This window comes from Oryctolagus cuniculus, chromosome 5, assembly GCF_051225735.1.
Source record: "Oryctolagus cuniculus isolate XC-2025 breed Fujian yellow rabbit chromosome 5, ASM5122573v1, whole genome shotgun sequence".
In the NCBI taxonomy this organism is placed as follows: Eukaryota; Metazoa; Chordata; class Mammalia; order Lagomorpha; family Leporidae; genus Oryctolagus; species Oryctolagus cuniculus.
Genome location: NC_142871.1, coordinates 11307049 through 11322170, shown reverse-complemented (window position 1 = coordinate 11322170; position 15122 = coordinate 11307049). Strand labels below are relative to the sequence as shown.

Here is a 15122-nt window from a genome sequence, read left to right as displayed (position 1 = left end):
GGCCCTGCCTGTCCTGGGTCTGGAAGTCTCTGCCTATCTCATCGACCAAATTTATTTTATGAGCTGGAGCATTTCAGTCAAAAATAAGGTTATCCTTTAATTCCAATTTTCCACAAACTTTTTGAAGTCCTCTTCTATATAGAGAAGGGTGTGTGGGGATTGGGGGGGGGTGATATGTTTGAATTTGCTCTGGTGATTTGAAATCATTATGATGTGGTTATACTTTAAATATAAAAAGCAGCTGGGAACTTGACTTGCCTATGTATTCAATAAGATTTAGAGTCCATGATTATTATATAAATCTCCACACCCCTTTAAATGAGTTGGGAGAAATTTTCCTTAAATTGGTTTTATTTCTCTGTCCTGAATATCTTACAAAGCAGAAAGTCAGAGTCTTGTTCTGGTGAATGCTTGGTGAATGGGTTGAAGTACAGCATTGGTTTACCAGTTGTATGCCCCAGCTTACCAAGCTCAATTCTATTTTGGAGAGGCTCTTGGGCAACTAATGCCAACCAAGGTCAAAGTCTATTTTCCCCCATGAAAAGCTTTAAGTTATAAAGATTTACGTTATCTTGAAATAGTCTAAATAAATTTAAATAGCATTATACAATCTTAAATAATACAATGCCTGGCACAGAAGAGACATTTGGTAATTATTTGTTATTGTTTAATAATTCCTCCTGCTTGGTGATTCCTGAGAGCATAAAGTGAGTCTTATTATTATTGCCTATAGAGTTAACCACTTTGCTCAATGTTTGTTAAATAAATGTGTGCTCATGGGCATTCAAAATTGGGCCAGATAGATACAGTCTTCAAACAGTACTTGTGTAGGTTCAATTACCTTAAAAATTAAGCTCATTGGTCTCCATAGGTAACAATCATTGTTAAATCAAGCACTCTAGTAGACTATTACAGGTACACATCAAGTGCACATGCACAAATGCTAGCTTCCATCTGGCACTAGAGACCTAAATGTGACATCCGAGGTATTGTCTAAAGAGAAGACAGCCTCAAACCGGAGAACAGAAACGGATCCATAAAAGTTGTGCCTCCATCTGCAACAGTGATAAGTCACAAATAAGTAATGTGAAGAGTATTATCACTGTTAACTGTTTCAGATCACCATCTGCAGGAAGAACACAACAGAATGGAAATTGCTTTTATAAAGTATTCAATACGATTTAAACATCTCATGATATGCAATGGGGCTCTCCAAAATGTGCCAGATGCTATTAAATACAGCAGGCTCTATGGGAAAATCATGCAAAATGCATTCAACAATTGAATTATATTGCAGGGCATAAAGGGCTGAATACATAAACGAGTCCCTATTACATTGGTCTATGGGCATTTTTCCTGGTAACGTTCAGATATAGAACATGAAAAATAAGGACAAATATAATGTCTTCAATTTTTAGTCAACATTATGTTTTCAAAGCATCTACAGTTATAGTAAAAACATACACCATAGTGTATGCCCATTTCTCATTTAACAAGAATGAAATTTACTATTCACATTTGTATTGTTTTTGCTTAATCTCATAGCCCTGGGAATAATTTACTGAAGAAGTCACAATAGGAAAGATATACGGTTGCTAAAAAGAATTACAGACACCCATTCATTTATTAAAACTACTCTAAAAATCAACAAATATTGAAGAGTAGACAGGACCCCTCTAGGACCCCAAGCTCTGAGAATGTCTTATGAATCATTCATTTGCAGACAAAATATTTATATTTTAAAGTATTTCTTGAAGCTTAAAAATTCATGAGCTAAAGCAAATTTAAGGTTGAGAATATGGAATAAGAAATCCAGGCACTGACTTGTGAATAAGGCCAGTGAAGAACAACCCAGGACAGAGCTTCATAAGCCAAGATCGGGTCTACATCAGCAAAATCAGGGCTCATGGCCATCAGCTGCCATGAGGACACATCCTCAGGACCCACTCCCATGGCTCCCTCTCAGCAGGGGTCAAGGCTTCCCGCTCAGCATCCAGCGACTCACCAACTCCCCCTCAAGTGAACATGTTTGGTTCAATTTCCAGTTGATCAAACAGAACCGGATGGCATCAAATAGCCTTGGAAACTAACTCACAGAGCTACTGGTAACTTTCTGTAAAGTAGATGAGAGATTACTTTTCAAAATTGTAGACAATGGCACTTGAGGTCTAGCCAACCTCAGAATCTTGCTCACAGAGTGGAGTTAAAAGAGTCATTAAAAATAGAGCCACCTTTTGGTGATGAACCAAACACAAGACTTCCAGAGAGCGCACTCCCCTGAGAAATACCGATTTTATTCATCCATTGTAAGTCACCTATTTTTATGGATGGGATACTGGCATAGGGGCCAATTAGAAGGAGAAGAAATAGTGAGTATGAGGCAGTAACAGCAGTAGGAAATGATGTGATGAGGAGATAAAATGTACAGAGTGATTAGATGCAGAAACACCCACAATAATACCAGGTTGAGAACCAGGCAGGGCCACCGGCAAAGAGGGAGACGTCAGGCTGATGAGGCTCTGGGTCAAATGGAGAGGGACACTGTATAGTCTTGAAGGCACCCATTAAGGGGATATTATCAGGCTTCAAAGCCACATGTGTGAGACAGTAGCTGTGTACAGAGGAAAGAAGGGTGCAGGTGTTAAATCAAACTCAGTGGCTTCAAAGCCTGGGAATACAGGAGGTAGCCTGAGAAACCTTGAGATGGATAGAAAAGATGGTCGGGAGAGTTAAGCACTCAGATTCTGGAGGCAAAATGCCTCACTTTGTATCCTGTAAGCTTGGGCAATCACTTGACCTCGCACTCCTTCAATAATCTCATCAGAGAAGTGGGAATAATTGTTACCTCTCCTACATAGAGTTGTGGTCATTGTTAACCACGTTAATTTATGGAAAGCACTTAGAACAGGGTTTGGTGGATACATCAGGCTATGAAAGATGAAATAGTGATAATAAGAATGGCAATAGTAATAATAATAATAATGACAATAATAATGGTAATTGATGCTTACATGTGGGGAAAGAGGAAAGGCCGAAGGTAAAAAAAAAAAAAAAGAAAAGAAAAAGCAAAGGGAAACCAAAAAGGGAAGAAGCTGTAAAATAAGTTGTCATGGATACCAAGAGCCAAGAGGATTTTAAGCTGGAGAGGTTAATTAACAATGTTAAATGCTAGAGAAATTTAAGGGAAATTGTACCCAAGAAAACATTCCTAGATTTGGGAACCTGGAAGTCTTTGATGATCATCAAGAAGGCAGTTATAATAAAATACTGGTGCCAGAAACCAGGGTTTAAGGGATAGAGAAAGTATAAGATAAGAAAAAGGGAAGTGTGAGATATTCATTTGAGAATTTTAAAGGTAAAAAGAAGAGGAATTAATAGAGTTTCCAATGGAATACGACACTCTAGGCAAGATTTGTTTGAAGATTTAGAAATCTTAGTCTATAAAAAGCAGAGAAGAAAAGCCCCATGGAAAGAAACCAAATGGGGAAATGACTTAAAAGTTTAAAACACGGGCACCAGCATTGTGGCATAGGAGATAAAGCTGCAGTCTTTGATGCTAGCATCCCATATGGGCAACAGTTTGAGTCCCAGCTGCTCTTCTTCCATTCCAGCTTCCTGCTGGTGTGCCTGGAAAAGCAGTGGAAGATGGTCCAAGTGTTTGGGCCCCTGCACCCACATAGGAAACCTGGATAAAGCTCCTGGCTCTTGCCTTTGGCCTGGCCCAGACCCAGCCATTGAGGCCAACTAGGGAATGAACCAGCTGATAGAAGATCTCTCTCTCTGCTCTCTGTCTCATCTTGTCTCTCTGTAACTCTAACTTTCAAATGAAATAAATCTTAACAAAAAAAAAAATAACAAGAAAAGAAAACTGATGAAGCCAGAATATCAGGAGGCAGAGGGAATTCTATCCATGGCCCGAGTAGAGTGATACATGCCATTTCAACGAGAGAAGGGAAGGACAGGAGATTGTACAGACCAGTACTGAAGTGGGGATGAATGGCATTTTGGGAGTTGAATTTAAATAACAATGCTTTTCTTGTTGAGTCAAGGAACAAGAAGATTAGACATTACTGGGTTGAGAGTTTGAGAAAAAATAGAGTTTAATGGGGTTGGCATTGTGGTGCAGTGGGTAAGGCTGCCATCTGCAATGTCGGCATCCCAAAAGGGCACCAGTTCATGTCCTGGCTGCTCCACTTCCAATCCAGCATCTTGCTAATGACTGGGAAAAACAACAGAAGTACTTGGGCTCCTGCTACTCACATTGAAGACCTGGAAGAAGCTCCTGATTCCTGACTTTAGCAGAGCCCAGGCCTAGCCATTGTGGCTATCTAGGAAGTGAACCAGTAGATGGAAGATTTCTCCCTCTCTCTACTCTAACTTTCAAACAAATAAATAAATCTTTAAAAAGATAAAGTTTCATTAAAGTAAAAAAAAAAAAAAAAACCTTCTTGGTTTCTGTACGAATCCATGAGACTTAATTATCACATTTTGTGGCCCTCTTGTTAGCATGGAATCAGGAAATAGAGTTGCAGGTTGGCAAGTGAGGCATGACTGAAAGTCCAGAGCACAGAGATATCAGGACAGAGAGAGGGCATGACTGAGACACCTGACCAGGTTGGACAGGGGGCCTGTGAAACTGAGAGACCACGGGGACCAGAAAAGCAGGGGGTAGTTCTAGACTAAAGTTGGTGTCAATAATGAAAAATACAAAATAGCATGTAGTGAATGGTAGGAGCATGGTAGGGCAAGGACAGGAACTCAGAACTCAAGATCTTAGAAGTCAAGAACTACCCATTAGGGATGACCCCTTGACTGGGGTCAAAGGAGTGAGCCAGAGAGTAGTTTCAGGAGCAGCGTCCTCTCCCATCTGCCACCCCCACCATAAACTCGTAGTCCTCGGAATAGCCATAGAACATGCTGGAAACGCCACCTCCTGAGCAAAGAAGTTTCCTGAAAAAGCCAGCGCTGTTCCCAACCCTCCTAGAACAAGATGCCCTCCCACACGTTAGCTCAGCAAACCACAGGCTCTCATGACATAATAACCCAGAGTGGGATGTGTTCAGGGTCCCTTGGCTGCAGTGCAGTGTGGGAAAGGCACAGGCGAGATTCGGTCTACTGTGGGCAGCTTTCCTGAACCTGGGGGACTGACTCACCATGAATCCTGGAATGTCCTCTGTGAGTGATAACATTGCTTCCCCTAACCAGTGTGGTGAGTCATCTGTCAGAACTGCTGCAAACGTTAGGGACCACAGATTAGCAACTGGTGTATGGAGAACCTGCTTCACAGCAGAGGACGATGATGAGCTGTCAGAGCGGCCCTGCTTACTTTAGAAGGAAAACCCTGCACTGTCATTCTAAAGGCCACCCCTGCAAACAAGGGAAACAAATGCCAGGGCTCAGAGTCCATCTCACAATGGACCCACATCTGGTCTTCAGTATGGATCTCATTGATCCTGGCCAGGTTATTACCTCCTCCTCAAATAATTCTTGTCAGGGCCAGCATTGGGTCACCAGGTAAAGCTGCCACCTAAAGTGCTGGCACCCCCTACGGGTGCTGTTTCATGTCCTGGCTGTTCCACTTCTGACCCAGCTCCCTGCTAAAGGTCTGGGAAAAGCAACAGAAGATGGTCCAAGTGCCTGGGCCCCAGTAACCCATGTTGGAGACCCCAGTAGAATTCCTGGGTTCAGGCTCGTATGGCCCTGGCCATTGTGGCCATATGAGGAGTGAATCAGCAGATGGAAGATCTCTCTCTCTCTCTCTGCCTATCCCTCTCTCTAACTATTTCAAATAAATATAAAAATCTTTAAAATTTTTTTAAAAAGTAACTCTTGGGGCCGGTGCTGTGGTATAGTAGGTTAAGAATCCACCTGTGGTGCTGGCATCCCATATGGGCACGGGTTCAAGTCCTGGCTGCTCCACTTCCAATCCAGCTGCCTGCTGATGGTCTTGGAAAGCAGTAGAAGATGATCGAAATGCTTGGGCTTCTGAACCGTTTGGGAGACCTGGAAGAAGCTCCTGGCTCCTGGCTTCAAATTGGCCTAGCTCCAACTATTGTGGCCATTTAGGAAGCAAACCAGCAAACGGAAGACCTCTCTGTCTCTCCCTCTCTTTGTAATTATACCTCTCAACTAACTAACTAAATATTTTAAAAAATAAAATAAAAAGTAACCCTTGTCCAAGATTTTCTAAAATAACAGAGGCCAAAAACTCTTCTCCTGAGCTCACCAAACTTGTCTATTTTTTTTTTTTTCACAAAAAAAAAATGGGTGCTTTAGCCTAAAATGTTCTTCCTATGTTTGTCCCCTTAGCAATTTCCAAGAGAGCCCTCAAGTTTCTGGCAAAGAAGCCCTCGTTCTGTGGAGCTCCCATGGATCCTTCCAGAGAGCAGGTGCCATGGGGACAGTATTCTGTGAATAGATTCTGATACATGCCCCTGGTACTGGCAATCCTTTCCCCCTTGCTGCACACCATCTTCCACTAGTCAAGGCAATAAAACTCCCACAGAACAAAAGAGCACATGGCAAAGGGAACATCCTCTCAGACACCAAAGGGTAGACAGCTCTGGAAATTCTAGACAGCAGAAACACACACAGAAAAGCTTGGGGTGGCAGGTAACAATTGAAAACACAGATGTGTTGTGGCATGCGCCTCATGAGAGGGAATTGGAGACCCACCTTGAGATAAGAAAGGGGTCAGAAGATAAGGGGTTTGTGCGTGTTTCAGTTTCCATTTGGAATTCAAGTAAGATTTCCAGGCTTGGTGTCCCATCCACAACACAAGGTGACACACAGAGTAAAAAGGACAGCTCGTCCCTCAATCTTGGAGAGTAGAAGTGGCCCCACCCGTCACATGGAGGAGCAAAAGGCAGCTGATGGCACTGGCCAGTAAGGGAATGTGGAAGCAGGGTGGGAGAATCACCACCGCCCGAGGGCCAGAGAGCAAGGAGGCAGAGAGAGACGCTGGCCAAGGTAGTACGGGCTCAAGTCCATCATCATCATCCTCAGTGAGCAGTGGGGACAGGGGGCAGAGGACATTGCATGCCACGCCCGGGAAGCATCGAGGACAGCAAAGGGACCAACACACATCTCCATGAGGCATCCCGCTTCCACACCCCACAGGACCACCAGCTGGTCAACTTTTCATCACTACATACCCAGGAAATTTTGGAATGGGTCACAATGAGGAGGAAGAAAATGGAGAAAGTAAATGTATGAGAGTACTTCAAAGAGTTCACGTAAATAGAACTAAAAGATGAGTTTGTTCTCGTACAAAGAGTTTTGAAACCCATGCATAGTTCCATTTCTACAGAATGCATTTCCTGTGAACTTTCTGAAGATCACCTCACATATCTGAAAGGAATTAAATCCCCTAGAAGATATTATTTATGCCAGAAAAGATTCAGATAAATTAGCTAGCTAGTAGTGTTGACATTTAATTTGCTACTTAATTTAGGAACTACGTTCACTAGCTAGATTGAGATAACTAGCTAGTTAACACTCAACACACACAAGTACAGACACACAACACAGATCAAGTTGTACAGGGACTTACCAAACAGACCATTATACCACATAGAGAAGCCACATTTCCCCACTGTAAATATTTGTACATTTGTGATTCTGCTATGCAAGGCCCATACTAAATTGTAATTGTTTATTGACTTATCTATTTCCAACATTAAACTGAGGTTTTGAGAGTCAAGACCCTGTACCTTCATCTTTTGAGTCTAAGGTAATCCCTAGCATACAACAAGCCCCTAATAAGTATGTATAGATTAAAAGAATGGAAGAATAAGGATTGGGAAGACATGCGAGGATGGCCACAGATTACCTTGTCATGCACAAGCATCAAGTAGAGTCAGGAATGCACCCCAGAAAATCTCCTGCTGTCTTGGCTTTGATGAACTTTAGTTCCAGGCCTTCTTGGTGTCTATGATTTATTTTTCCCTCCTTGCTCAACTGATGCCTTAAAAACAAAGGAAAATAGGGGAGTTAACCTAGGAGCTCTTGAAGTTATTTCTGAGCAGCTCCTCCCTACCTACGGAGCCACGCAGGTAAGGGAATCCTGAGGGCATCAGGCAAGCAGCACGGATGGTGAAAAGTCAAGAAGCAAATACACTACACACACACATACACACACAAGCACACACATGCAAACACATACACACATGCATACATGTGCATACATACATGCATACACACATGCACATACAAGCACACACATACACACATGCATACACACGTGCACATACAAAGCACGCATACATATGCACATACATGTACAAGCACACACATGCATATACGCATGCACAAGCACACACATATGCACATGCACATTCAAGCATACACATGCATACACATACACATATGCATACAAGCACGTGTATACACACATGCATACATGTGCATACACACATGCATACATGCATGCACATACAAGCACACACATGCATACACACATGCATGTACAAGCACACACATGCATATACACATGCATGTACAAGCACACGCATGCATGCATACATGCACATACAAACACGCACATGCATACACACATGCACATACAAGCACGTGTATACACACATGCATACATGCACATACACACATGCATACATACATGCACATACAAGCACACACATGCATACACACATGCATGTACATGCACATGCATGTACAAGCACACGCATGCATGCATACATGCACATACAAGCACACACGTGCATACACACATGCACATACAAGCACGCACATGCATACATGCAAGCACATGCATGCATACATACATGCACATACAAGCACGTGCATACACACATGCATGCATGTGCATACACACAAACACACACATGCATACACACATGCACATACAAGCACACGCATGCATGCACACATGCATGTACAAGCACTCACATGCATACATACATGCACATACAGGCACACACATGCATGTACAAGAACACACATGCATATACACAAGCACACACACATACGCACATGCGCATACACACACTCTCTCACACTGGAAAGAGCTGAGATGTGATTATCTGAGAAGTTATCTGTTCGTATCTATACTTCACTAAGCAAACATACACATTTGCACACACACGGGTATGCACACACACATACAGGAACTTCAAAAAGATAATGGAAAAATGGAACTAGAACATAAAATGCATTCTCCATGAATCTTTGAAGACTCTTTGTGCGTACCTATGCCAACAAATATACAAGGCAAGACAAATGAGTCTACCTACAGCCCTATATGTACGTATTCTATCCAACCTGGCTTCACAGTAAGAACCATGGAAGTAGCCCTTAAAAGTATTCTTTGCAAGTGCTGTGAGAATGTCACGGTGAATTCTGACCAAATTCTGCTGAAAGGAATCTTATAACATAGGACCAGGGTCTTGCAGAAATTGGAATTGAAAGAAGAAAGGAAGGGAGGGGAGAAGAGGGAGTGAGGGTAGAGCAGAGGAAGGGCAGGAGGGAGCGAGGCCCCTAAGTCACATGCGTGGGCTGTTCAGCACCACTCCCTCCTCCTGCTGCCCTGCTGTGTTGCAGAGCTGGGCGTCTACCATTTAGCATCTCCCAGGATCCTGTTCGGGCCCACGCAGGAGAAGTACTCTCACGTGGCTCAGCAGGCAGAAGGGGAGCATCAGCACTGCGTCCGGCAGTGGGAACCGGAGGGTGTTTCGGTGAAGCCACCTTGTGTGCTGGAGGCAGCTGCATCTGATCAGCGCCTGGACCTTCCCTCTCTAAAAGTAAAGTATGCCCCGATATTAAATCCCTTCCTTGCTGAAACACCTGGAGTTGTTTCTACTTGTTTGGACATCTGTAATGTGCAGAAGTTAACAGGACACATTACTCCGCCGTGACATGGACAGCACCTTTGTAGGACACTGCTGTGGGATCCCAGTCTGCAAAGCTCTCTCCTCCCTATGCCTCCCACATCAAAACCATCAGCAAATCCTCTTCCTCGCCTTTCAGGTTAGCTTACACCGTCGCCTCTGGCTCCTGTACTGATGGCTCCATCGCATCACCACATCCTGGGCATCACCAGCCCCTACACAGTCACCATCATCTAACACAGAACCATGTAGAGCCTCAGAACCCCTGGTTCTCCTTCGTCTCCTGCATTGCTCTGATCACATGGTCAAAAGTCTTACATGGCTAATTCCCTCCCTGGAGCCGAAATCCGCTGGCATCAGCCCCTCCACAGCCTGGCTGTCCACACCGCCTTCACAGCACCTTCACAGCACAGCCCACGGTGCTCCCTCTAGGCTCATGCTCTCCCCACCAGCCACCAGTGCACCTTGTGCCTTTATACCCCAGTTGTGCATCCACACTGTCCTCTCTTGGAAGATACCCCAGCCTCACCCGACCCTACCACATTGGCAGAGACAGCTTAGGTGTTGGCTCTCCCTAAAGGCTTCTCAAAGCACACACAATTTCCTGAATACCTCGCTGCTCTAAACTGAAACATTTCAGCAGAACTAGGACTGTCTGCCGAGCCCAGCCCAGACTGTTGACCCAGAGACTCGTGAGCCACATGCACAGCTGTTGTTTTAAACTCTTCTGTTTTAGGAATGGTTTCTAGGCAGACAGGAAGGGCCACATGCTGTCCCAACTCCTACAGTATTTTCTGCACATGGAAAACAGTGAGATTCTTAAACCGGATATCAAAGCACATCCCTGCCCTGCCTGGGGTCCCCTGTGCCAGAGTCCCCAACATCTGATCCACCCACTATTCACTCACATTGCTCTCTTGCTATTCCTCAGATAATCCATGCTTATCTCACCTTTCGACATGTGCACTTCCTACTTCCTCCATCTGCAAAGCTCCTTTCTTAGGGCCTCATATGACTCCCCCGCCCTCTGCGTGCATGAGTCTCTGCTCAAGGTCACCACCTCTGAGAAGCCTTCTCAGATCTCCGCCCACCCACCCCCCTCCCCGTCTGTAAAGAACTCTCTCCATCAGTCTCTGTCCCCTCCCAGCTCTATTTTCCACTGTGTGATGCTTCTATTAAATGAACATTTGATCCCTGGGTTCTTCCCTTTGCTCTAAAAGATAAGCTTTCTGAGGCTGAGGACCCCAGTGCCACACTGACCACTGCCCCACAGGTGGGAGACTGTGTGGAACACACAGCCATAGCTCAGGAAGATCTAGGATGGGGATGTGAATATACTACCACAAACCCCCAGCAATGGTTGGGAGCGACCAAGGTACACTCTGGGACTCAAGTTAGGCCCATGTGATCAGAAAGGCTTTCTGTCTCTAAAAGCATGCTTGTCAATAACAAGTGAATGAAATTAAACCCAAAAGTTGAGTTGTTTTCTTTGTATATGACAGTATAGTCATTTTGATATGACACTGACATAGCACTTATTCTGTTGTTCACTTTTTATGACACAATTTACGTAATTTCAGGACAACTCCATGAGATCTGCGCAAATGAAGACAATGCTAAAATGTTATTCCCAGAGATTTATGATTGGCAGTCCTCCCTCGCTCTGTGTCATTGTGTGGTGTCTCTCAGCATGAGGGAGAACACATAGTCCACCCTGGCAAGAGGGAGAGGAGCAAACCTTTGCACGGTCAGAACGTGCCCGTGGACCTGGGCTCCGTTGTTGGCATCAGCAGAGCTGGCTGCACCAGGGGTCAGCAACAATCAGGACACTGGGAGAATTAAAGGCAGGCCCACCTGTCCACCTCTGCGTTACTTAAACTTGCCGTGTAAAGACTGAAAATCTCATTATGGCTCTTTTTAGAACCAAGATACATAAATTCTCATCTTTCTGAAGATAAGACTGTCCAGGGCCCGCACCATGGCTCACTTGGTTAATCCTCCACCTGCAGCACTGGCAGCCCATATGGCCGCTGGTTCTAGTCCTGGTTGCTCCTCTTCTAGTCCAGCTCTCTGCTGTGGCCCAAGAAGGCAGTGGAGGATGGCCCAGGTGCTTGGGCTGCTGCACCAGCATGGGAGACTGCGAGGAGGCACCTGGCTCCTGGCTTTGGATCGGAACAGCTCAGCTGTAGCGGCCATTTGGGGGGTGAAACAACGGAAGGAAGACCTTTCTCTCTGTCTCTCTCTAACTCTACCTGTCAAATAAATAAAAAATAAATAAAAAAGAGATAAGACTGTCCACCAAAAATGAAGTTGTGATGTGTTTAGATTGTGCAAAGCAACCAAATAAAATCTCAAATAATAAAAGAATGGCCAGAATGAGGTTTGGGGAACAGAGTTGCTTAGAAATTTATATCAACTCTCAGAACCATTAAACAGGCCCAGTCCTGACAGCCTGGTCCATACACAAGTAATATTATTTATTACCTTGTCAACATTCTGTAACTAAGTTTATCAATAGGACATTTTTATGAAATAAATAAGAATGCAGTCTGCAATAGTCAAATGACCTCTAGTTATAATAGGACTAGAATTCACTTAATCTATATGTTAAAAGATCAATAATCTATCTGGACATTAATAAACATGAGAATTTTCCAGAATTAAGAAAGCATTGTGTAACTGTTCCATGAGTAAATTAGCAGCTCATGCTATTAATAAGTAGTAAATCCTTCCATTCATACAAAGATGTGCAGCACCTGTAGAAAGTAGTGCTACAGACACACTTCAGTGGGGTGAGGCTGCCAGTGTGTGAAATACTTATGACACTTCTCCCTTTACACACTATCATTACTAATTTCTCTGTGAGTCAAGAGCCTATTAAAATAATATTCGCTTTAGTGTTAGATATTAAAATGGCCAGAATATGACAAAAAGATCTGATTGGATACCCCCAAGTAATGGCAAGATCTTCAGATAAAAATCCTAAGAGGCATGGATGAATCCAGACTTAGCCGGTTGGAAGACATTACAACCTTGGGTTCCCACTTTAAGAAAGAAAACACAAAATTACAAATACAGAATTGTTCTGGAAGTATGTTTTATACATAACTGAGAAAAGAAATCTCAACAAGTTGTACTGTTTAATAAATTCAATACAGAGAATAAAAATCCAACAAGATCATAATATTTTCATTAACTAAATAGCATACCTCTATAATGCTTTTCTTTCATTTGTCTGCTAGCTGTTCTTTTCTCTCTTCATAAGACAAAAATGCCTTAAGAATGCAAAGATAGTTCATTCTTTGCTCTAGCACAGCCGATGGGAGGTTGCTGCTTTGATAAGTGCAGTCCTGACAAGAGAGAACTTCCCTTTAGACTCGGGGATCATAGGAACAAATCCTCTCCTCACAACGCCGTGCATCTGGTGAAATATTCTGGCCTTTCTGGTCTACTTTCTGTTGCCGTAACAGAACACCACAGTCTGGACCATTTATTATGAAAATAAGCCTATTTGCCCCACGGTTCTGAAGGCTGGGAAGTCCAAGGCTATAGCGCAGGCATTTGGCAAAGATCCTCGTGCTACTTTGAAACACTGTAGAAAGGCAAAAGAACGTGAGCAAAGGAGAGGAGTGGAGTTGCCTTATCACCACCCCTCCCTCTGCAATTAACCTACCCCATGGTGACAACTTAGTCTATTCACGAGGGCTCTGCCCCCAAGGCCTAGCCATCACCCACCAGGTCCTACCACCATCATCTACTAGGTCCTGCCCCATCATCCACCATGTCCTACCCCATCATCCACCAGGTCCTACCACCATCATCCACTGGGTCCTACCCCATCATCCACTAGCTCCTACCCCATCATCCACCAGGTCCTACCCCCATCATCCACTAGGTCCTAACTCTATCATCCACCATGTCCTACCCCCATCATCCACTGGGTCCTACCCCCATCATCCACTAGGTCCTACCTCCATCATCTACCAGGCCCTACCCCCATCATCCACCATGTCCCACCATCATCTACCAGGTCCTACCCCATCATCCACTAGGTCCTACCCCCATCATCCACCAGGTCCTACCCCCATCACCCACCAGGCCCTACCCCCATCATCCACCAGGTCCTACCACCATCATCTACTAGGTCCTGCCCCATCATCCACCATGTCCTACCCCCATCATCCACCAGGCCCTAACCCCATCATCCACTAGGTCCTACCTCCATCATCTACCAGGCCCTACCCCCATCATCCACCAGGCCCTACCCCCATCATCCACTAGGTCCTACCCCCATCATCCACTAGGCCCTACCCCATCATCCACTAGGTCCTATCCCCATCATCCACTAGGTCCTACCCCCATCACCCACCAGGTCCTACCACCATCATCTACTAGGTCCTGCCCCATCATCCACCATGTCCTACCCCATCATCCACCAGGTCCTACCACCATCATCCACTGGGTCCTACCCCATCATCCACTAGCTCCTACCCCATCATCCACCAGGTCCTACCCCCATCATCCACTAGGTCCTAACTCTATCATCCACCATGTCCTACCCCCATCATCCACTGGGTCCTACCCCCATCATCCACTAGGTCCTACCTCCATCATCTACCAGGCCCTACCCCCATCATCCACCATGTCCCACCATCATCTACCAGGTCCTACCCCATCATCCACTAGGTCCTACCCCCATCATCCACCAGGTCCTACCCCCATCACCCACCAGGCCCTACCCCCATCATCCACCAGGTCCTACCACCATCATCTACTAGGTCCTGCCCCATCATCCACCATGTCCTACCCCCATCATCCACCAGGCCCTAACCCCATCATCCACTAGGTCCTACCTCCATCATCTACCAGGCCCTACCCCCATCATCCACCAGGCCCTACCCCCATCATCCACTAGGTCCTACCCCCATCATCCACTAGGCCCTACCCCATCATCCACTAGGTCCTATCCCCATCATCCACTAGGTCCTACCCCCATCATCCACCAGGTCCTACCTCCATCATCCGCTAGGTCCTACCCCCATCATCCACTAGGTCCTACCCCCATTATCCACTAGGTCCTGCCCCATCATCCACTAGGCCCTACTTCCATCATCCACTAGGCCCTACCCCCATCATCCACCAGGTCCTACCCCATCATCCACTAGGTCCTACCTCCATCATCCGCTAGGTCCTACCTCCATCATCCACTAGGTCCTACCCCCATCATCCACTAGGTCCTGCCCCATCATCCACTAGGCCCTACCCCATCATCCACCA

The 15122-nt window shown here is 45.1% G+C and overlaps 1 protein-coding gene across 1 annotated transcript in view; it reads right to left on the bottom strand.

The window, feature by feature from the left end:
• LOC149126407 (uncharacterized) overlaps positions 1-15122 on the bottom strand; it is a 342003-nt gene that overhangs the window by 17379 nt on the left and 309502 nt on the right. The window contains exon 3 of the mRNA XM_089332520.1: positions 7832-7966. Coding sequence (XP_089188646.1) covers positions 7849-7966 — 118 coding nt within the window. The 3' untranslated portion in view covers positions 7832-7848. The remainder of the gene's footprint in view (positions 1-7831; positions 7967-15122) is intronic.